Below are 23,202 nucleotides of genomic sequence, written 5' to 3'. Positions count from 1 at the left end.
GGGTTGCTGTAAATTATTAGTCATTTGGAGTCATGAGAAGCTCTCTGCTTATGACAAAAAATAAAGGATAAACTAATCTATGATTTTGAAATATTGTCAGATTCATCTTAGGTGGCAATATATTTACATAATTTGTGTTCTTAACTACAGTGATGATGTGCATGAGGGCTTTTTTTATAAACTGTGATTATGGATGAGAGGTTGATAAAAGCTGCAAAATGCAGTTGAGTGCTGTCAGCTTCATTTGCATAATCACACAAAAAAAAAACCTCAGTTGAAGATATAACTGCTTTAATCAAACTGCTACTGGAATCAGAGTAGGGTTTACTTATGGTTTCACTCTTTGATTTTGTTTCACGGTAACCTCCTTACAATATCCTTACATTTTCTCCAAGGTCACTGATTACTTTTTTAATCTCTACTCTTAACTTTGTTGATTCCCAAACTATCATGAGTGAGGGCGATATAACAAAATATCAGTAAACTTTAAAAACTTTATAGTCATGCAGTACGGGATTTATCAGTATGGTTGGAATGCCACCAATTATTGACAAATCTGATACAGTAGCACGTTTCAACCCAGATGCATTCCAGCTACAGTGATAAGGACGGTACCCTTCGACCAAGTTATGGTTCAGGTTGGAATTAATTAATATTTGAGCAGTGTGACACAATTGCTTGACTGAAGCGCCTCAGCATATAAAGATTGTTATCAAATAAGTTCAGTATGTGTATTACCCGTCCCATCTCTCGTAGCTTGGTGAGCATGACGACAATTGTAGAGTTGTGCTCCCACAGCATCCTCCAGAAGTCCTCAGTAGTCTCGGCCAGTGGACCCTGTGTGGCCAGATAGGCCTTCTGTGTTCTGAAGATGCAGAAACACACATAAAAGAGGCAGAGATTAGACATTACACATTGCCATGACCAACTTTATAGTCATTTTACAACTGGTATAACAGAGGACATCACAAAGCAATAACTAGAAATGAGTGCAGTACTAGAGAGGTTAGTAAGGGCTGCTAATGCAACCTACACCTAAAAACCTAACATCAGACAGGATATACAGCATGAAACAAACCTTCAGACACACATTTATTCAATTAAAATTAGAAAAGGTCGGGGAAAAGCTTTCTGCGTAACTCCTTTTCGTTCTATGAAAGTAAAATCAACCATACCATGATAGGAAGCATGATTTGTAGTAAAGGGAGTCGACAACCAAAACCTAATGCAACTAAAAGCAGCCTTTTGTCCTTGCACTCTCTGTCAAAATGTCTCTGCAACAATACCATCAAACCAAATCCCTGCACTTTGAATATACATAGCAAATAATCCTTGGCAACAATCTTCTTCATCGAGCTATTTAAGCCTATATAGATTCAACACTTTTTCCTCTTTCCTCTTAGTGGTTCAATACAGAACAAGAGGGGGAGAGGGAGAGAGAGAGAGAGAGACAGACAGAGTGAGAGAGAGAGAGAGGGAGAGAGAGGGAGCTTGATATGCTCACAAAACTACAGATGAGCTCATTCACTGATGTGCCAGAGCTATGCTGCTGTCCTACGTGACTTTGGTCCTGCTGAGCAGTTATTTTGTTTAACAGCAGGTGGCAGCAGCGCACTGATGAGAAGAAAAAGAAGGAAGGGAGCTGAGTAATCCAACACACAAGCGCATGCATGAACGTGCACGCACACACTCACATGTTTGCAGCACATGTAAGCTTGCATCCAGGTGTACGCATCTATGCGTGCAGTGGTTTTGCATGTGTATTCAGACCCACTGCTACACACACACACACACTCAGGCACACACTGAGCTATGGTTGAACAACTAATGAAGGTGCTGCAGGCAAAGCACTAATGTGGAACCGGGAGATTAGAATATGCTCAAGGCCGCGCTCACACAAATAAAGAAACAACAGATTGGTGGAGAGGAGAGGAGATGGTATACGAGGAGGGGAAGGCAACCGAGTGAGGAATCAAATTAAAAAGATGAAAATAGGGAAAGAGAAATGTAGAGGAAAGAGAGGAGATGTACAAAGTTGAGGGAAAATGTGGAGGAGAATGAGAGAGGAGATGAAAAGAGTGAACACTGCTCTCTCCAGCTGGTCATCACAGCGCAGATTAGAACTGAGGAGGAGAGGAGAGGAAAGAGAGAAGAGTAGAGGAGAGGAGATGAGAAGAGAAGAGAAGAGAGGAGAAGGGAGCAGAGAGGAAAGAGAGGAGGGGAGAGGAGAAAAGGGAAAGATTAAGGAAATGAGAACACAGGAATGGGGAATGTAAGAGCAGAAGAGGAAAAAGGGGAAGGAAACCAAAGCTAAGCGGGGGATGAATGCTAAATTTCAAATTGATAGCGTGGACCCCTCTAACCTCCCCATAAAACGGCCCCAAGCCAAAACAAAAACAATTCTAACCGTATCACACAATACTGACTTCTCTGCACACAGTGTCCCGATGAGCGCGCTGCCAAACAGCACAAAGCACTCTCTGCATCATCCCACATGACTGCAGTGCTTGAGGACATAGTGTTTCATTTCAACCTCATTACAATGCTAAAACTCCAGCCTGCATCGGAGCATATCCAGGGCTCTCGCCCCTGATAGCATAGCTGGAATCAATGGTTCGCCTCTCATTAGCTTAGCATATTATTGGCTTTTCTTGAAGGCGCTGGGGTGAAGGGCACTGGAGGCCCCTGTTTAGTTTTTATTTATGCCCAGGCTTTAAAAGCGGCTTAATTACACAGTGCCTGTGGTGCACACAACAGGTCCCCACCCGGATATGTCTGTCTGTGCCATGATGTTTGGATGGAAAATTAAGATGGCGAGTGAGAGAAGAGGGTGGGAGGAGAGAGGGATACAGAGAGAGAGCGGAGAAAGAGGGGCAAGAGACAGATTAAGCAGGAGACAGAGATAGAAAAAGAGACAGAGAGAGAAAAAGCTAAAAAGGGAGGGAAAAGAAAAATAATAAATGAGGGAGGCAGAGAAACATGGATAAGAAAAGAAAAAAGGGAAGGAGGGGTTTGGAAAATAAACTCCATTACATTACTCTCTTGCTGCAATTATGCTATTTACACAGCAACAATGGAGGGTTGGCCTCTGCGGGGCAACTTCTCATTAACAGCTGGAGAAAGGGGAGGGTGGGGGTCGGGGGTGGAGGTGTTGTCTTCGTCATGGCCCGGTACGATACAGAACCCCATATGGACTGAATGGCATTTCACGCCCTCTAAATCTATCCCTTCACTGTACACTCCAACTGCAGAATATTCAGCTGTCTGTCTGTGTCCGTGCTTATATAGATATAAAACACAGAGCTGCCTTTTCTTCTTCTTCCCTCTAGGAAGCAATTTGGACTCACAGAGTACACGAGGACATGGGGTTGCTTCGATATAAAAGCGGTAGTGGCTCCGCAGATGAGAGCCACATTGACAGAGCTGAGAGTAATTCATGCAACTGGATACTGCCCACTGCGACGGCCTCATCTTCAATCTCCTCCCATACATTTTTATCCAGTCCACAGCGAATACCTATTGCGCTCTACTGTTTTCTCACTCCTGTAACAATCTCTGACGCCAGAAAATAACTGCAGACCTGTCACACTCAAGGTACCCAGGAAAGTATTAGAAGAATGGCACTTTTTGTTCATTTTAGCTCCTGACTCCAACACATTGGATTTGAAATGAAACAATGACTATGAGGTGATGATTTAATTTGAAGGTTCACATTAGATGAAACGTGCAGGACTTTAATAACTAAACCTAAATAAAAGTCACCATATTTAATATTTGGGAGCAAATATATCATTATCTTTCTGGTGATAATCAACCTGGTCTGTACTGCAACTTACATTCCCTTAAGTTTCTTATATTGCAGACTTGTTGTCTTCTGTTTGGTCTGTAGCAAGTCCACATCAAGACAAGGCCACAATTTACCCCAAAGACACTGCTTGGCTAGTTTGTCTGTATTAGTATTTTAGAGTCAGTATTCAGGATCATTGCTCTGCTGCACTGCCATGACATTGGGAGAATCCTAACCTGTTAGTCCTATCCAATATGGATATAAACATCCTCAAATGCACAGTAATAATCGTCATTTAAACATCAATGTACAGAGAAAACAATTAACTTGTGCCCCTGCTATAATAGAAACATCACTGGTCAAACCCCTCTCTTAATGACCCAGATCACAATGAGTCCTGTGCTGACCTGTAGCCGTCGATGCAGCTGGCATTGATGTAGTCGGAGCCCTCGACGCCACGGATGGGCTGCAGGCAGACGCGAGTGGACTCAAAAGGCATGATGTTGACCAGACGGTTCTTGAACTTGTTGCAGGGCAAGTTGGCGCTGATGAAGCGTGAAGTGTGGGCTTTGGAGTTGGCCAGTCTCTGTTTAAGAGAAGGTGTGAAGACAGTCGAGACAGGAAGACAAAGATGGAGAGGGGAATAAAAGAGAATTAGAATGAGTGACCTGTGACCTGGAGTAAACAAACAAGGAAGTCTGGAACACTTCGCTGTCAGGTTTCTATTCAGACTCGAGGCTTCCTGTCACAATAAATAAATAATTCTAGAGAAGACAAGACGTCAGAAAAGACTAGAGAATAGACTGGTATAATACATATCAGCTGGTAGGTATAACTAAGTGGAATGGAGCCCCAGAGACTGCATGCAGGACTGTAGGCGTGACAAGCTCAGTGCTGGCAGTGGACAGCGCACAGATGGACAGCACAGGAGTGTGTATGGACAGTCATGGTACTCCAGGAGAGTTTGTGTGTGTGTGTGGGTGTGTGTGTTGTGGCAAGACTGTGTGGGCATGGAGGCTGTGGCCCCCACATGCGCCGCAATCATTCTCTCACTCTTTCATTCTCCGTCGCTGGCAGGAGTGTAGATGCTATTATCACTTCAAACAGAATGGATCATGGTCATAAGAGGGCTAATGGTGGAGCCGCGCTGGGAGGAAAGTGTGTAATAACATCACAGTCGATGGCTATTGACAGAAGGTGTGCGTGTGCGTGTGATTGCGAGTCACCTTGAGCACCAGCTGTGTGTACGCAAGAGTGTCAGTCATTTTGTAAATCTCGACATGGAGGTGTGGATGTCTGTGTGTGTTTCTGGGGTTTTATGGGTGCGTTTGTTGTGGTACATTTGTCTCTGAAACACGTGTGTCCATGTGTACGTATGTCAGCGTGCGAGCTGCTGTGATGTCTCAGCACCAATGTCACGAGACAAATTCCTGTGCATTGGCTTATTTAGTGAATTAATTATTTCCAGCACTGACACCTCTATATGATCGCCTGGAACAACGGCAACACTCTGGACAGAAGGTCCGAAATTGCAACAGCAGTCTGTTGTACTTTTGTTGATGTTAGACATCAAAAGAACGAGTGCAGCCTGCTGCTTGCAGGTCACACTAGATTCAGAGATACATGCAGAATGGTAACATTATTTTTCGGATTTCTGTTTGTTATTAGCAAAAAAAATATTGCACATCACTTCATGTGCAGAGTTCTTTTGTCAAATAGGTGTGAGCTTCACTAAAGGTATAAGTTCATTTTTCATTGTGAAAAAGTAATTACATAAAGCCTTTGGACTGAGGTGTGTGCTTCAGTTACCTTGAACTCCAGCTCCATGGCGGTGACTGTCTCGCCAGGTGGTGGCTGGGTGAGTTTCTGGATGTGGGCGTACAGGTTGCGTGCCGGCACCTCGGTGTTACCGCAGGTGGCGGCCTCCAGTAGGGCCTCGTGAATGAAGATGTACTGGTCCTCGGTCTGTACCATGTAATTCCTCTGGGCTCGCATGCACGTCACGTGTCCGTAGATGTCTACAGATTTTTCATGCTTCATGCGTTCCAGCATGGCATCGATCACAATGAAGCAGCCAGTCCTGCCCACGCCAGCGCTGATGGAGAGAGAGGGAGAGAGGGGGAGGGGGGGTAAGTAACATTACATTACGCTCTATCACTGTATTTTCACAGATATTCTTACATCTATATGACAAGATCCACTGATAATACAATCACAAGTAAAACTCTGCAGAGATAAAGCTAAAAACACAGATAACATTGTTTAATTAGAAATTAAAAGTCCTTGGATACATTTAACAAGGTATGTTCAACATTTTAGTCTTACTGTATTGTCGTCTCAGTATCGTCGAAATAAGGATGTGTCAAGATTCTTGAGAATGTGGTAAAACCTACCTAACCTATCTAATGAAGCCCATGTCTAGAATGCATCACAAACATAAAACATAAATGTATTGTGTTATAATCTACTTATAGCCCTGCATAATTATAATTATTAGCACTCATAAATATTCATAATGCTTTATAAATATATAAGACCTGAAACATTCCTACTTAACCTGTAGCTGTATATTTTACTTTTATGTAAATGTTTGATCAACAAAAGTGTCTAAATGACTAAAAAACAGGTGCAAACGATGCACTGGTGTTAACATTTGGTTAGTCTCAACCTTGTTATGGCTCGCATCCATACAACGCTTTTCTCTGGCAGAACAGAGCTGGCAGGGCGCTGGGGATCGCTGGGATGTGCAGTGAGAGAATCAAAAAGTTGTGTCAAATTTGAGTACTCAATTTCTGTTATGACCCGTTAAACATATAAATTAATTTCACAACGTTTTGTGTGTTGTTTTGCATGGTGTCACGATGCAGGCCTATGGCCCTTGGAGAGTAACGACCATGGATGACTACACACACTGGCCCTGGGCCATCAGCTTAATTCTTTGGCTGACTGGTTAGCGTAGCTGTCTGTGGTCTGGGAGACTGGGATTTAAGACCCAGTGTGGGAACACTCCTTTGCTACACATTGGTTTTCTAACTTCACTTAAAGCACAATTACCACTTAGAGTAACTTATAATTGGATTATAATGCATTACAACAGTGATAGTAATGCAATTAAAATTATTATAATGTATTACTCAGCAAGTCATCAGCAGTGATTAATGTTATGAAGCATTATGAACATTTGTGAGTACTTACAGCTATAACTATACAGTGCTACAAAAAGACTTTAACATATTTTTTGTATATTTATCAGGCATTGTAGACATGGGCTGCACAAAAAGTGTTACTAAGAATGTTTTGTGATCCAATCACAGCATCCTGAATCAAAATCGAATCAAATCACAAGGTAAGATTACCAGCACTATTATGTTTTCTCACCATGTTTTACAGCTGGAAAATGGAAATCATACTTTCCAGGTTACTTGATTTACACTCTCTGGTACAAGAGCTGAAGCAAATAAGGATTATCGCTGCAGTTTGTTCACAGACTTTGTGATTGCAGAGGCATCCTGACAGGCTTTACAAGTAGCTGGACCATACGCAACACAGGGTTATCCAGCCAAAGTCATGGGGAATCAAAAAAGGTGTTGACCTTCAAAATAGGATTTCAGCATCTCTGTTACATGTGGTATCCTTTATGGTGTATTAACAGCAATCTCTGATGTGAGAAAACTTCCTATTCTTTTCTCGCTACTCTTCATCCAACTGAAATGAACAAAATCAAATATGACGGGGCTCTACATAAATGTGATGGTGATAATGTCAGGCATCAAAACCATCCATAGGTAGATGTTTAACAGTTCAGGACAAGAAAATAAATATTGCTACTTATTCTGATATGGCTACTAATGACCAGTTAATTTCTTTAGCATTTATCATGCGAACATTTGGAGTAAAAGTACCCACCTGCAGTGAACCACCATAGGTCCTGCATCTGGAGGATTGCAGGCCTTTACCCGCCTTAAGAAAGCCAAGATGGGGGTTGGGTACTCTGGCACCCCGTGGTCTGGCCAGGCCATGAACTGGAACTGGCGCACCTCTCTCTTCTCACTGGAGCCGTTCTGTGTGAGCCACAGTCAGAAAGTCGACAGGTTTAAACTTGAGCTTAGTGGGATACCCTGACACAGAGGACTGCTTTTTACAGAGAAACCTGTCACACTGGGTAAAAATGTTTTGGACATGTAAAGGTCATAGTGTTTTGATGAAAAGAGAGCTCAAATTCCTCAGTTCAAATTTGAAATGCACGCATGATTTAATTGTCAGAAAGGTAGCTATTTTAAGCAAAGGTTTAGAGTTGAATCATAACTTTGATAGCAGCACATAATGTGCTCTACTTTCATGGCTGTGATCATTCTGCGAGTGTAGGTGTAGATAACATGTATAATTTTGGAATTGAACTGCGACAGTTTCTCTGAAACGGTTTCTTGGCATTGTCACCATTCCTGATTGAAACCAAGAAACTGCTCCAGCAGACTTGCATTTAATTAGGAATGATAATTATGTTTGAAACTATAAGTAACTAATGGAAGAAGAAGAAACAGAGAAGATATAAAGGACAAAACATCATTCACATCATCACTGCAAGTGAAGTTTCTTAATTAAAGAAAAAAAAACATTTTCCCAGTTTTAATACCATGTCCCTGTGTTAATTGTTCATTTATCTCTTGTTATATGCCAAATATATGCTAAAAAAATCAGCATGAGACTATTTTTACATCAAAATCCCTGTCTTGATTTAAATCCCTCTTGTAATTGTACACCGCTCAAATATTGCATTTCACTGGAACATACATCAGAGTATAGAAGGTAAAGACACCCTTCTGTTTCACTAGAACTTAAAGAAAAATTAAATCGTTCATTCAAGAACAGGGGGCAAATCTAGGATGTTAAAAACCAATTACAGCAGTGAAAAAACAAATTCAGTGGTAATTGCTTTTATCTGTCCTCAGAAAAATAAGAAATTACATTTTAAGTGTAACCCTGGTGATGATGAACTGCAATTACCTGCTGGGAACATGTCCTTTATGAACCTGCCTTGATATTTGGCTAAATTAAAAAGGCAGTACTATACCTTGTACAGGGCGAATGTACGGACGCTGTAAGTGGCCAACTCCACAGTGTCCAGCATGGTGACCTGGATCATCCCATAGGTCTCTGTTCCTCGTGATGGCCAGTACTGGTCACACTTCACCTGGCAGAGCAAGAGAGAGGGGGCACGCTGTGAGAAGTGAAGAGCTGCTAATATCCACTACAAGGCTAGAGAGAGGCTTGCAGGATCACACTGATTAACAAGGAGGGAACATAGAGAGGTCAGATCAAAGGCTTTGTCCATTGTCTAATTAAAAACTGAAGACTCTGAGTCAGCTCATGTATCTCCCAAAAAATGGGCAGCAATGAACTGAGCATGTGCATGCTCGTCCATGTGTCTGAATTTGAAGTGTGCTTCAAAAAGGCATTATAAAGCCCACTTTGTCTTTTACCAGCCTGTGATCATTTTCAATTTGCAAATTGTTGGGTGATTTGCAGCCCTTTGTCATGTATGCTTTTGGTGCATTTGTGATGATTGGGCGCTGCATTGTGGAGGGAGATGTGTCAAAAAGCCTGTTCTGGCCTGCCGCTACGGGACAGCAGGTTTGACCACCTGGCTCCATATATGCTCCAAACTGATTCAAGCCATTTTCACACGTGAACACCTTTCACACATGTAGCAAACAGCAGGAAATCGTCTGTGTCAAGACGCCTACTGGAAATACTCCGTCTGGTTTAGGTGAGAGGTGCAGAAAGTCTCTCGTGTTTTAAAGCTTTTCATCAGTAGTATAACATTGTATGAGAATTCACAGGAAGTCCTCTCTCCAATTAGCTCTAGCTTCACATCGCTCACAATGTACAGGTTGTGGATGAGAGGGCTGGCAGTCAAAGACGTCATATTTAAGTTTATGTTCTGCTTGTTCAACAGTTGTTGGATAAATTGCCTCACTTACTGCTGGATTTTGTTGCACTAATGGCAGCGAACAATTGTAGCCCACTCACTGTGAATTCTCCAGAGAAATCACTGCTGTATTCACACATGGGCTCAATCAGACATTACACTGACTTTATACTAGGGAGCTGGCAAGGTAAAGTCCATTTAATGTTCAGTCTGACTGATTTGGACATTTGTGTTCACGCATAGGGCTCCTCCGAGTAATGTCCGGAAAATGTCAGGGTTGCATTGCATGTGTGAAAGGGGCTTCATTATGGTTAAGGGTAAAAATTGGCACTGGCACTGAGTGGCTTTACTTTGCTATCTATCTGTGAAAATAACTTCAATTTAAATTTCACTTTAATAATAATAATAATAATAATAATAACAATGCATTTTATTATAGGCGCCTTTCAAAGCACTCAAGGACACCTTACAAGGCACATAAAACACAACAACAGTACATCAAACAATATGAATCAGGTGACATTTAGTGCAAAGATAAAGAATAAGTATGAATGTGACTACAAAGTGCATTAGTACAATAAATAAACAAGGTGCGTTTTCAGGTGGGATTTAAAGGTGGAGACAGAGTCAGAAGTGCGAATATCTGGTGGGAGAGAATTCCAAAGGTGGGGGGCAGATCAGCTCTTGACCTCATGGTAGTTAAGTTCAGAGAGATATGATGGTGCCAGGTTGTGAAGGATCTTGAAGGAATGATGTGTTCAATAGAGGGAGTTCTGGTTATGATATGAGCGGCTGCGTTCTGTACCAGTTGGAGTTTGTGAAGAGATTTCCGCGGAAGACCAAAGAGGAGAGAGTTACAGTAGTCCAGAAGGAATGTGAGCAGGGTGTTTACCAGGATAGCGGTGCAGGTTGGTGAAAGTGAGGGAGGGAGACGATTGCTGTTGCGTAGATGGAAGTATGCAGACCGAGTAATGTTATTGATGTGGGCTTTGAAAGATAATGTGCTTTAATCTTTGTAGTTTGGCAAAGCTCAATAGGTGCTTTGCCAAACTACAGAACAAAAGAAGTCTTCTTCTTTACTAAGACATCTGCATGAACCCTTCCTAACCAGACTGATGAAGTGCACTAGTGGCTGTCATTGGAGTTTGGATCTTGTTTTCAAACAACAATAATATGATGTCTGCTCTGGAGACATAGAACATGTCTATCCTAAATGAGTTCTGAATAATTTAGAGTCAAAAATAGGCCATGCGCTTGCTCAATGATGCTTCATTTGATTTTCGTAACACCTAATTTAATAGTTGTTGACTTGGTCTGGTGGTTTCTAGAGGCGATGAGTCATATCATCATCTGAACACTGGGAATAGTCGGCTGATTGGTCTTGCTTCTGGCTTTGGGGGTTCAATTAATTCACGATGGATGTTTTCAAGACTACAATCTTGTTTGGAAACAATTGAAAAGCTTGTGACATGTGGTCTGACTTTGTGAGGTAGCTTCAGTCCCCATTGTCCTCCAACTATCACGTCCTTTTGAGGTAGACAAAGGACAACTCATTTTCCATATAGAAATTGAACAAATGCAGACACTGTTTGAATGTCAAAAATTGCTGCTACTAGAACTTCCTGTTATTGATTTGGATGACACGAGAGGAAGAGAAGTGGCGCAGGTAAGCTAATCATATTGATACTGCAGCACTGAGCTGACATTTGGAAGCAGCTTGGCGGTCTCAGCAAGCTGGTACAAATCGACAAATAAAATGTGCTAAAATTCACCCCCTCACATTTCACCTCCCCTGGTGACAGCTCCCATTCAGAGGAAGAGGTAGACCTTGCAGGAGAAACTCAATTGAGTGATGGGGAACTGCTTGCAGTACAAACATATGGATTAGCAGTCACCTCTGTAATGAATATCTCTGTGCTGCTGTCTGAGGTTGGGTGGCATATTCTCTCTCACAAGCACATGCATAAGCAGCTGTGGACACACACACACACACACACACACACACACACACACACACACACAGGCCGCAGGTTTCACTGTCATCTGCTCCTGCTTTGAACCTTCTATTTCACATGTCGTCACCTGGTCTTTTGCAGAGGACACAGACTTCTTATCTAGACATACACCAATACACACAACACTACACACACACACACACACACACATATATAGACATACCAGAAAGAGTGAATAATACCTCATTTTACTTTATTTTACCTCAGTTACTAAAACCTTTTAGGATTTTAGTAAGTGGTAATGATAGTGTTAGAGGAAGCTGAAATTTGCCTGGTACCGGATCTCATCCTATTTGTCAAGCTCCTGCTCTGTTTGGCATAAGACAGCAGTCTGACTGTGTGGTGGGAGGTTGAGTCACTCACCATATGTGTATGTCTTTGTGAGTGTGTGTGAGACAAAAAGACAAAAAGGAGGATGCGTTTTTATATAAAAAGAGTGGACAAAACAACTGAAATCTCTGACAATGAAGGTATACCACATGTCTAATTTGAAGCTTTTGTGAGTTAATTATCTTATTTCATGTCTCGTCATCATCATTTCACTTTATTGTGTGCCTGATGCAGTTTGCCAATGTGTTGTAACCTCTGACATCATTTTTCCACCTTCTAAATAATACTGTTGTTTTTGAGACTGACACACAGGAAATCTAATCGGTTCAGTTCGCTGCTGCCTCATACTACAATGAAAAAAGTCATTTTAACAATTGTGACAGACATGCATATCAGATACCTACTGCTAATTGTCATTTAACTTAACATTTACTACGCTGTATCACAGAGGTATTGTGATTTATATATACACCAGTGGGAAAACGCTGAGCTGTCACAACATTATGCGTTTTTCCAACAGTATAAATGTCAGCAGTGCAGATAACAACTCTACATGCCATTTTGGAAGTTTACACTGGAGTTAGTCATCTTCCACTGGTTTGGAAATCAAACTGCTACTGCAAAACTGACACACACCATTTAATGACGTCATGCTGAAGATTTTTGTGGGCAGAAAATGTTTTCCCTGCTGGTGACTGATTGCATCGATAGCTCAAAATTAAAACAGATGATGTTATGTTTTGAAAGATGGTTATTCTAAATGACTGCTCTTTTACAGACTCTCTATAGGTAATGAATGATGAACTCAACTTCAGGTAATGATTTTTTTATTTTTCATCTCTGAAAATTATCCATGGCTAGGGTTTTGGAAATGAACTCTTTCATTACACTCTCTGTTCCTTCCACTTCTTAGTTTGGGGACTCTCTTTCATTAGGGAATCGCGGACCCACACACTATTAAAGCACCACACACTGGCAAGACTCTATGCTGATTTATTTTCCCCTAGGAATTTATGAGCCTGATTTTGTGAAGGTAATTAAATAAACCCACCCCAATTTTGAATCTCTGTTGCCCATGTGATCCGTTTTTTCCCCTTTATTAGCCTCAATGTATTTTTAGGAGCACAAAAATGTTGTTGGGTGACAATCCTCTTAACTCCAACTTCAGAGTTTTCATTATGGTGCTGTGACTTTCCAGAGCGAGACTCAGAATGTGAAAACACAAATGAGGCACTCATCTATGAAACCTTGGCATGGCGGTGGAAAAATAAAAGTATAATAAGAGTACAGATGTGTTATCATCATATGCAAGGTTGTCATGGTAACGCCACCATAAGTGGTAAACAAACAACAGCAGGGGAATGGGTAATGGTAAAACACTGTTATGCAATTGTCTGCACTAACAGATTTATAAAGAATTCAGGCAGAGGTTTTTAGAGATTGCCAAAGACTCAGGAGAGGAGAAGCAACAAGAAGCGATACTGTCCACAAACAACCAAAATATCCTTTGAAGTCCTTGTGCCTTTGATCAAGCTGACAAATCCTGCTTTAAAGTAGGACCAGGCGTCTATATGCCTTCAGGCTTTGCTTGGTGTAACGTTACTTCCCCAGTGTCGAGCTACATAAATATATACATATATATGTCAGGAAACTCCGATACATTTCAATTTCCAAAACTGAAAACTGAACTGTCTTTGAATTGTCAATTCTGATGATCACTACTTTTACATGACAGGCATTTGTTTTCCTCACAGTATCGCTGCTCTCCCCCATCCCAGCAGCCATCTGTTGCTTAGTTTGGCCACCTCATGGTGGTGTAAGGGGTGTGGTATCATGTGGAAAAATGACACCAGCTCCTAATCCTCATCTTCTGCCATAATGTCTGCATGTAAATACGTTTTGATGACAAATAAATATATTCCTGTTTTTTTACATACTAGTTTAACCCTAATATATCATGAAATAATCAATATTTACATTTATTAATTATTATTCACAGCTGGATGATTAATAGTAATGCTGTGCATATAGCACATGCCTATAAATCAATACAATATGTGGCATTTACTGACAATGAAGTCAGTGATTTCTTTGCCCTTTTCATCAATATTTCAAACTAAATCATAGTCTCTCTTCTTACCCGTGACTTCTCCTCCAGTCTGGTCATCATGACGATGGTGCTGGATCTTTGCTCCCATACCATCCTCCAGAAGTCGCTCAATGTCTCCGGCAGAGGCCCCTGTGTGGCGATGTAGGCATTCTGCTTCCTGTAACCATCGATGTAGTTGGCGTTGATGTAGTCACTGCCAGGAACGGCTGAAAGAGAGTGAGGCAGTGAGAATATTACTCATGTACTTCACAGTATGTTTGTTTGATCTCATCAAATTGCTCAGAATCAAATGTTAGAGTAATTTTAATTAAAAAATGTGATTCACTGTGTTTCTGGATTTATGAAACAGATAAACACACATTGTACAAAGATCATCTAATTCTGTCCATCATTTATAACACAGGGTACTGTCTAATCTATATGTTATGATTCACACTATATAGCAGACGAAAGCAAAAAGCTTTGTGGCTTGAGCTGAAGATTTCTAAAGCAGCAGCTACAGGCACAGAAAATGTCCTTGGTACAGTTGAAAGAGGGCTAAATCAATAGCAGCCTTTGTCAAAAGGTATCTGAGGGGTTAAGTGCTTACATGAGCTCTTACCATCAACAGAGGTAAGGACTACTCTGGAGTGGTCGTAGGCGATGACGTTTGCATAGCGATTCTTTGGCTTGTTGACTTCCATGTTGGAGTTCTCCCAGGTAAACTGCTGGCCTGGATCAATGGACTGTGAGAGAAGGCAAGGAGGAAAAGAGAAAGAGAGACAGAGGAGTGAGAAATGTAAGGAAGATGGAGAGGGAGGGAGAGAGAGAGAGAGACAGAGAGAGTATGAGCGAGAGGATGGAGAGATGGACAAAAGAAAGGAAAGAAAACAGAAGCACAAAAGGAGGCTCTTGAGTTTTTTACTTGTATAAAATACTGCCAGACAGATGGTAAAACTACCCTACTGTCTGCGGTCGCCATTCAACTGCAGTACACCATTGGATCAAACAGTCTTTAAATGGAACATATACCCACGTTGTGTCTCTTGAAAAGCCACAGTGGAACAATACAGGTAAGTGGTTTAATACTGTGTGGTACTATGTGCACACTCACACTACTGTTATCAGCTAACAAAGCGTTTTATTGCTGCCTACGCTGCAACTACTAATGATGCATTAACATGTTAATAATTTGCGTGACATTTGACGCCTTGAATTCTAATGAAGCTGTGATGTAAGGTCATTTATTTTGGTGATTTCAATTGACCACCCAGCTCTCCTGTCACCATAAAAAGCAATCTGCCATAGATTGAGCCAAGACAGCCAGTGCATTCCTCCAATTCCAAAACCCTATTGGACACATTGATGAGAATTTTCATTTTGGCCAAGGAGATGAAACCTGCAGGCAACCACAAACACTCACTCCCGTCGTTTAGAGTGGCTACATCGAATTACCTGATTTTGAGAAATCACATGCATGACCATGATTCCTCTCATTCTCTGCTTGTCCTTCTGTTCTCATCTTCTATTTATGTTGCCTTTTCCTTTCTGCTATTTTTGTTTCAGCCCTCTCCCTTTCAGCTTTTCTCAGTTTCAAACCCTTTTCTACTTACGTCATTTGTCTCTTGGGATAAGACGACAGTAGACTGCATACATATTGATTTGGTGAGATATGTGACGGCCTCCTATCCCTTGGGTCGATAATGTCACAGAGTCTCTTGTTATTCTGTATCGATCCCTTGCAGCTCACATCGGAACCATGTCCACTAATTCCCCAGACCTTTCGCCTCACAAATCCAGCAGGAGACAGAACGACACCTTGGAAATTCCTTCACTTACTTAACTTGGCTGGAGCACTCATTTAATTATTAGAGGTTGTTTTGTGTCAAAACTTGACAGCTCAAATACAACAATAATTATTGGATAACGGATAATACGAAAGGTGCGAAGTGAGGCCTGCAGAGAGTGGTGATTACGATCAAGTGAGGGGAAAAACTGCATTTTCAAAAGTGTGCTAACTTGAACATGACACAGGCATAGTTTACCCCATTAGAACAAGACATGTTGTCTCTTTATAAATCACAGCTATCGATTGATCTCAAACTCTCACTATGTTGCCCTTTTGAGTAAAGTGGCACCTATCTTGGTAAAAACAGGGCATACAATGTAAAAACAATATTTTTAATACACAACGTTTGCCTCAAAAGGAAAGCCATGTATATACATATTGTTTTGAACAAGATAAGAAAAATGTGAAGTGCTCATATGCAAGAAATCTTCTGCTGAGGTTCCAAATTGCTCTGCAGTCATGTGGGTATAGGCCTATTGCTGCTGATGAGCTCAGCACTGCCAATTTCTCTGTCTGTGCCTGCCAGTATGAAGAGAAAGATTTCATTTGCAGTCAAAACATGTCATATCCATTTGAGTGCTCAGTGAACACAGCAGGCACATTAGACTGACAACTAGCAAACAAGTTAGGTAGAGATGCTAGAAAGAGGTGAGAAGCACCCAAGGTATTCTCACTGACAAATGAAATGCTTTCAAATGAACTTAATGATAGTGCTATGACGACTGCAGCGTGTTATTGTTCCATGTGATAAAAAAGAATGTCAGTGGGAGCTGCAGCATGCCTGATTGACAAATACAGCTCATTATCTGGTGTCCTCATTGCTTAGTGTGATGCGGACTGGCGTTGGTGGTAAAGGAAGTGTCAGGCTGCCTAAAACATCAGGGAGAGGAAGTGGAGAGGGCCTCTACAAACTCTGTGCCTTAGGGTAAGGCACGACGGGAGCAGCCGGCGAACGTGACTGTGACAAAGCGCCATGAGCTCTGCCACAGTGCCTCGGCTGGCACAGAGACGGACGACCATCTGCCGGGCCATGGAGGGGGTCTTCCCTGGCTTGGAATGACTGGAGCGGGTAGGGAATGGGGCTGGGCTGGTTGCCTACAGTCATACAAGTCTCTTCTCTGGCTTGATTCGTTTACACTAACTCAACAGGCCGGGAGGGCGATGTGTTGGAGAGGCACTGAGCAACACAAGAAAGCACTTAATTGAGTGCAGACTTTTACCAAGGCCTAATTATCTCCCCAGTTAGCTGTTAATTTCACAGTGAAACATATAAAAATCCATTACAATCATATTCCTCGTGTTATAAAAGTGCAGAAATTTGCATACAAACATATTATGTATATGGATGTTATTATAAATTTTCTATGAGACTTCATCTCTCAGCATAATGCGATAAAACTCTACAGCACCACAAACTTTACCCTCCAAAATGAAGATAGTTTAAACAGAACATGATAACCTCCATGAAAAGTAGGATTTATTGCAGGGCTGCTGTATTAAACAAAATTAAAAAAACCCTAATCATAAAATCTGAGTAAATAAGGCCTTAATCATATAAGACAAAATACACAAACAACGTACTTTAATGTAAGCACCACATATGGTTCTAAATGCTTATTTTTCATACTGGTACTGGGTTGATAATAGAACAGTTATATAAGCCTACCGAATGGATATTTTCACAGATTGTCATTTACATAGAGCAGTTATTAAATACTGGAAAAAGTTTTGGCCTCATTGATGCTTAGAAAAAGGTCATGAGATCACCACCATAGCAACATATGGTGATCAGAGACAAACTGAGATGGAGATGATGGAGGACAAACAAAAAGACGATCTACCAATGTGAGGACTAGAGCTGGTTAGACAGAATGGATCGAACAATCAGAACAAATAAATAAAAGACAGAACGTTTTTCTGTATTCAAGGGTGCCTCTCCTCTTCATCTGGTCTTGCTCAGTCTCCAAACCAACTATGTGCCACTTTAAATGCAAATTTGCTTTTTTTTTTTTTTTTTTTTTGAGAAAGAACACCGACACGAGATAATCCCTCACTGAGTTGCATCGGAGAGACCGCAGGCAAAACAACATTCTTCAGGGAAACATCAAGACGCACACAGATTGCTTAAGCAACTTGCCACCTGCTAGTTTTGTGAAAAAGCATCTCACAGCATTTAATGTAAGTGTTGGTTTCCTGGTGGGATTGGTAATAGAGTTGTAAAAATGACTGAAGAATGTCTGTGAACGACGTCTTCCATAATCCATTAGAATACATGCATATGGGATCAAAGAGGCATGCACACCAAACTTCCTTCCAGACATGATAACAAAGAAACACATTTATATGCTTGAAAGAGAGGGGAACACTGATACAGCATTAGTGCACGGCTCTTACCTCATACTCTTGGGAAAAGCGGAGGCCGTCATTGGCTTTCAGTCGCTCTATGTGGTCAGCCAGGTCAATGACAGGAATGGGTGGGTGCTCCCTCATTCCTGGAAGAGGAAGAGGAGGAAATACAAAGAAAAGAGTGAGACCTGGGTGTTCCTACATCAGACTTGCACATCGACTTACACAAACACTGGTTGGACCACAGGGTGAGTGAGGCTGCCGGTGGGACCATGAGGTGGCTGTGTAACGGTGAGGAGAGTGCACTTTGTTCAACAATGCATGAAGAGGGGAGAAGAGTGGAGAAGAAGAGAAGGGAGTAGAGAAAGTGCACAAGTTGAAACAGGCTGGTGACATTTGGTGATATCGTCATGCTAAGTGAGGAGGACAGAGGTGGGGCTGGCACGGCGATGCACATGAGTGACTGGGTGAGCATGCTTCTGGAAGGAAGCAGGAGGCAGACATCTCTCTGACTCCACAATGCTCAATTGGTGGCAGAGGTGGGATCAGAGCAAGAACCCACAAGTCTCTACAAATCAGTCACACTGTCACTTCCCAGAGAGGAAAAAAAACCTGACTGGTCACCAGCCAAAACTCATTTCTTTGAAAATCTCTTTCCTTACAATAGACTACCTTTCGGCCCAGCCTGGAGCGCTTGGGCTGGATTAATTTCAAACAACCCCCCTGCCGCTCTCTAGATTTCTCATCGCCGGGTTATTGGATGATTTATTGCTAATCTACCGACACAAATTCCCCCTGTGCCTCTGAACTTGGCAAAGCTCTGCACTTAAACGGATTGCTGGAAACTCGCCTATGTGTTAAAAGTTAACTGTATACGATGCATGAGGATGCTTTCAAGTTATACACAGCAGCATCATTAACCTTACATATAGCCTTAAAGTCACACAGAAATGAGAATGACACATTGAAAAAAGGTATGCATTAACATTAGTGCCTTTGACTGAGCTCATCTGTAAGGTCATGGGGTCATGCTTTCAGATGAGCGACTGCTGCAGCCTCATTATTGCTGTAACGCTAATGGCTAATGGCTGGTAACTATGGCCACTGCACAAGATGAGACCTGACCAATTACACTAATTTAATACTATCACACAGGGGTCCTATGAACACATTAGCATCAGTGTGTATGTGTTTGTGTGTGTTCAGCCAGGTCTTTTACAGCCATGTTGTTGGTTAAATGGAGAGTGAAGACATAGATAGCAAGGCTAATGTACAGCAAGTGTAACTGTCCGCTCTGCTAAACTATCCATGAAGCCTTCTAGTCCGCTTCTACACCAAAAAGGTGTTTAAGGACACTGCTGCATCCTTGGAGTGCCAGATGCTACAAAGTTGTGGGCTTGCGATGTCTGTCAGGATTGCAACAGGGGAATGGGATCAGGAGCGAGTGAGAGAGGAAGATTGCATGTGTGGGAAATACACAGTAGGGTGAGAGATCAGACTAACTTGGAGTGTTGGGGCAGCGATGAGAGCTGGGACCTGTGGAGAGAGGAGAGTCAAGGAGGAAGGAAGAAGAACACTCAATCAATGGAGATGGCTCAGGATCAGACCAGGGCCAAACAGTATCTGCAAATAACCTTTCCAGCTAGTTGGAGTGCACAGCGGGATGGTGTTTGCCCTTATAGGACAACTCAAGAAGTGCAGTTTAGGCTGTTAAACAGAAGTGCATACAAAGCTGGACTTTAAAATACTCCCCTGTGGTTGCTCAGTGTAAATTGCACTACTGCATAACGGGACAACCCCACTCTGTTACAGATTGGGTCTTATTTTCCAAGTTTTGGCTATGATTTCTATCAGTTGGTATAACATTATAAAAATGACTAGAATCTGGGAACATACTGGGGCAAAAATATGAGTTGAGACAGATGATCTAAACCAGTTTATTTGGAGGTAAAATTAAAGTCTAAAATGTTGGTAATAACCCCTCATTGAGCAAGAAAACTATATGTATACATAATTACAAAGGTAAGTATGGCTGTTAAAGTTACAATGAAGTTGGTGTGTGAAACTTGATGGATCTTTACAACTGACAGTTTGGGTGAATATTTTACTATTTGACTATGTGTACTTGTGTTCTTTGCTCCATTGGCCTGCACTGTCACTGTATTGCCAGATTTCAGCAATTAACCTATAATTACTGAAAGAAATAACTCCCAAAACTAAGATCCAGAACCAGATTTCCCCTTTAAAATACTATGACAGTAAAGTATTTGCCAATATTGTCTCAACCAGGTCTGCAAAGGATACACCAGGGCAGTTATTCATTGAATCACAGGTATGCCAGGTGTACAGCTGATCAGCTGATCTGTTTAACAAACCAACATGCTGGAGACATGAGCGGCAATCATCTACAATAATTAAAATCAGGGTGAGAATGTTCACCTGCTGTGGGTGAATCAAAGAGAGACAGAGTGAAAGGACAGGGGAATGGGCTGTTCAGTATTCACTCAGTTCAGCCTTGGAGTCTCACACGTTTACACGAGTTAGACGCAGCCTTGGTGATTTTTGATAATCACTGCTCTTGAAGCGAAACAGCAAGGTGGAAGGGGAGCGAAAGAAAGATATAAATGTTGACGTATAGAGAGAGAGAGAGGAGGGGGGAGAGACACAGAGAGAGAGAGAGAGATTACCCTACGGGGGAAATGGAAGACAAAAGAGAAAAGAGGTGGAGTGGGAGGATGGGAGAACAGGGCTCTTTTAAAGCGGCAGCACTGCTTAATTCCTCTGCAGGGGTTCAAAGGGGCTGTGCATGTGTGTGTGTACGGCGAATGGGATCTTTAATAACCCGCGAGAAGGGACACACACATACACACGCATGGCAAACCCACAGAAACACGCACACAGGCGCGTACACCGGGTCTGACATTTTCTCTCAGCTCCATTGTTCCCTCCGCCTGGCTCACCTTGACATCAGAGGCAGTAGGACTCATTACCAGCTGGGGGGAATGAAAGGAGCTCACGGAGGGAGGAGGAGCGAGGAGATCAGGAAGAGAAAGGCAGAAGGCTGATGCTGAGGCGGGCACCCTGACACAACTCACCCCCTCCCCCTCCAATCCACCCCACTTCACCACTGTGCGTGGATGGAATCTGAATTCACTCGACCTGACTCCACTCACAGCGTCCACAGCTGGGTATGATGACGAACATGATTTGTTTACTTTCTCTTACTGAACACATTTTCTATTTTTGAGAACTGGTCAAATCTACAGCCTGAGGATAAATGACAATATAAGCAGGACACGTGCATTTCATACAGCAACCTCTCCTACAAAAACACTAACAAATCAAGATATTCATCAAAAGAAATAAGAAGGCAGGCTCGCTTTGCAGAAGCCGATTGCTTCTGGAAAGTTTAGAGTTAGGATGAAAAAATAAAACCATTTCAAGATGCAATATCAACCGAAAAATGCTAGAAAATAACAAATATTAAGGAACACTATTAAAGGTATGAGCCCTGTTTAGATATTTTCTTTCAGTGTTGAAGATAGGATTATCTTTTTGAATTACTGACTGATGAATTTCAAAGAGGATTTTCATTTTTGGAGTGAAGCCCCTCTAAATCTTCAGTCACAGAGATAGAATATACTTTTTAACCCTCTTTATGGTGGGAAATATTGACTGAGCACATACTGTTTTCGAGCAACTCCCACAGACATTCACATGTGGGAGGTTTAATAGAACAAGCCTTCCTTATTTTACCACTTAGCGGGTCCATGGGTGCAAGCAGAGGTTAACTTTAAGGGCAGTTGCTGAGGGAAAGCAGAGCAAACTTTACTATATGTTGCTACATGTGTAATTGGTAGAACATTGTTCATTACCTGGGGTTTGGTAGTTGAGTCTTCTCATCTCCACGGGGTCGGATGAGTTAGCCAGCAGGGAGTCTTTCACCCCACCAGAGTGCTCATCCTTAGGTAGAGGTGATGCCCGTTTCCTGAGGTGACAGAAACAGACAGTGGTGGTTTAACAACATCATGCTGAGGCCACCTACATGCTTAATACACTCGCTCTGCACCTAGCCATCAATTCCTGAAGCTAACTGCAAGCGGCACTGACAGGGTGATTAAGAATGACATCAATGTTTGCTCTAAATGGTTAGAAAACAGGGCTGAGGGAAATGCATTTTCACTGTGTTGCACACTTGATGAGGTCACTGGCATAGATAATGGTTCTCAAAAATAGTTCTGAGGACCAGCAATTCAAGAGACAATAGTTACCGGGGCGTTACCCCCATTAGTTTGCCAACTGGAGTTTAATGTGTTTGAAGAAACGCCATCATTTTCCTGGAGTAGGCTAGGTTGGGTTTGTTTGCTGCTGGATAGGTGACAGCTGCTGTGCTGGTATGTGTACATGTGCGTGTGTGTTTGTGTGTAGCAAAGATTTAAATGTGTGGATTTTGCTGCCGTGTGTATGTGTTTCTGTGTGCTAACAACACATTGTGTTTACTGGCTTTCCAGATTGAGAGGAAAACAGGCGGATGCTGTAATTAGCTCATCAGCTGGGTGGCACAACACTGGGTAATTAGACCAGTTTTGCAGCACCTGCGCTGCCAGGCCCGGCCTAGCTGAGCCTAGCATAGCACAGAACAGAAAAGGCGCAGCTCAGACTGGCTCAGCTCATTCGACCGTAGCTTTGTCCATCAGGCACAGAAAAAAAAGGTAGCCTGTCTGTATTCTAATGTTCAGACAGCCAGCATCTGTTGACATACACACACAAACAGGCACACAGATGTACACTTTCCCACCTCTCTCACTTTCTCACACACACACACACACACACACACACACACACACACACACACAT

General features: G+C 42.1%; 1 protein-coding gene across 3 annotated transcripts in view; it reads right to left on the bottom strand.

The window, feature by feature from the left end:
• Positions 1-23,202, bottom strand: part of LOC128369548 (receptor-type tyrosine-protein phosphatase F) — a 181,655-nt gene that overhangs the window by 3,919 nt on the left and 154,534 nt on the right. For 2 of the 3 annotated variants that reach the window (XM_053330623.1, XM_053330625.1), the window contains 9 exons: positions 22,221-22,333; positions 18,394-18,491; positions 14,761-14,896; positions 14,202-14,377; positions 8,859-8,978; positions 7,694-7,848; positions 5,597-5,882; positions 4,195-4,373; positions 739-865 (listed from right to left, as the gene is read on the bottom strand). In XM_053330623.1, coding sequence (XP_053186598.1) covers positions 739-865; positions 4,195-4,373; positions 5,597-5,882; positions 7,694-7,848; positions 8,859-8,978; positions 14,202-14,377; positions 14,761-14,896; positions 18,394-18,491; positions 22,221-22,333 — 1,390 coding nt within the window. The remainder of the gene's footprint in view (positions 1-738; positions 866-4,194; positions 4,374-5,596; positions 5,883-7,693; positions 7,849-8,858; positions 8,979-14,201; positions 14,378-14,760; positions 14,897-18,393; positions 18,492-22,220; positions 22,334-23,202) is intronic. The other variant, XM_053330624.1, reaches the window with a different exon arrangement.

The sequence above is a fragment of the Scomber japonicus genome, chromosome 12 (genome assembly GCF_027409825.1).
Source record: "Scomber japonicus isolate fScoJap1 chromosome 12, fScoJap1.pri, whole genome shotgun sequence".
NCBI lineage: Eukaryota > Metazoa > Chordata > Actinopteri > Scombriformes > Scombridae > Scomber > Scomber japonicus.
The sequence above is the reverse complement of the archived record's forward strand: the minus strand, read 5'-3'. Positions and strand labels throughout refer to the sequence as shown.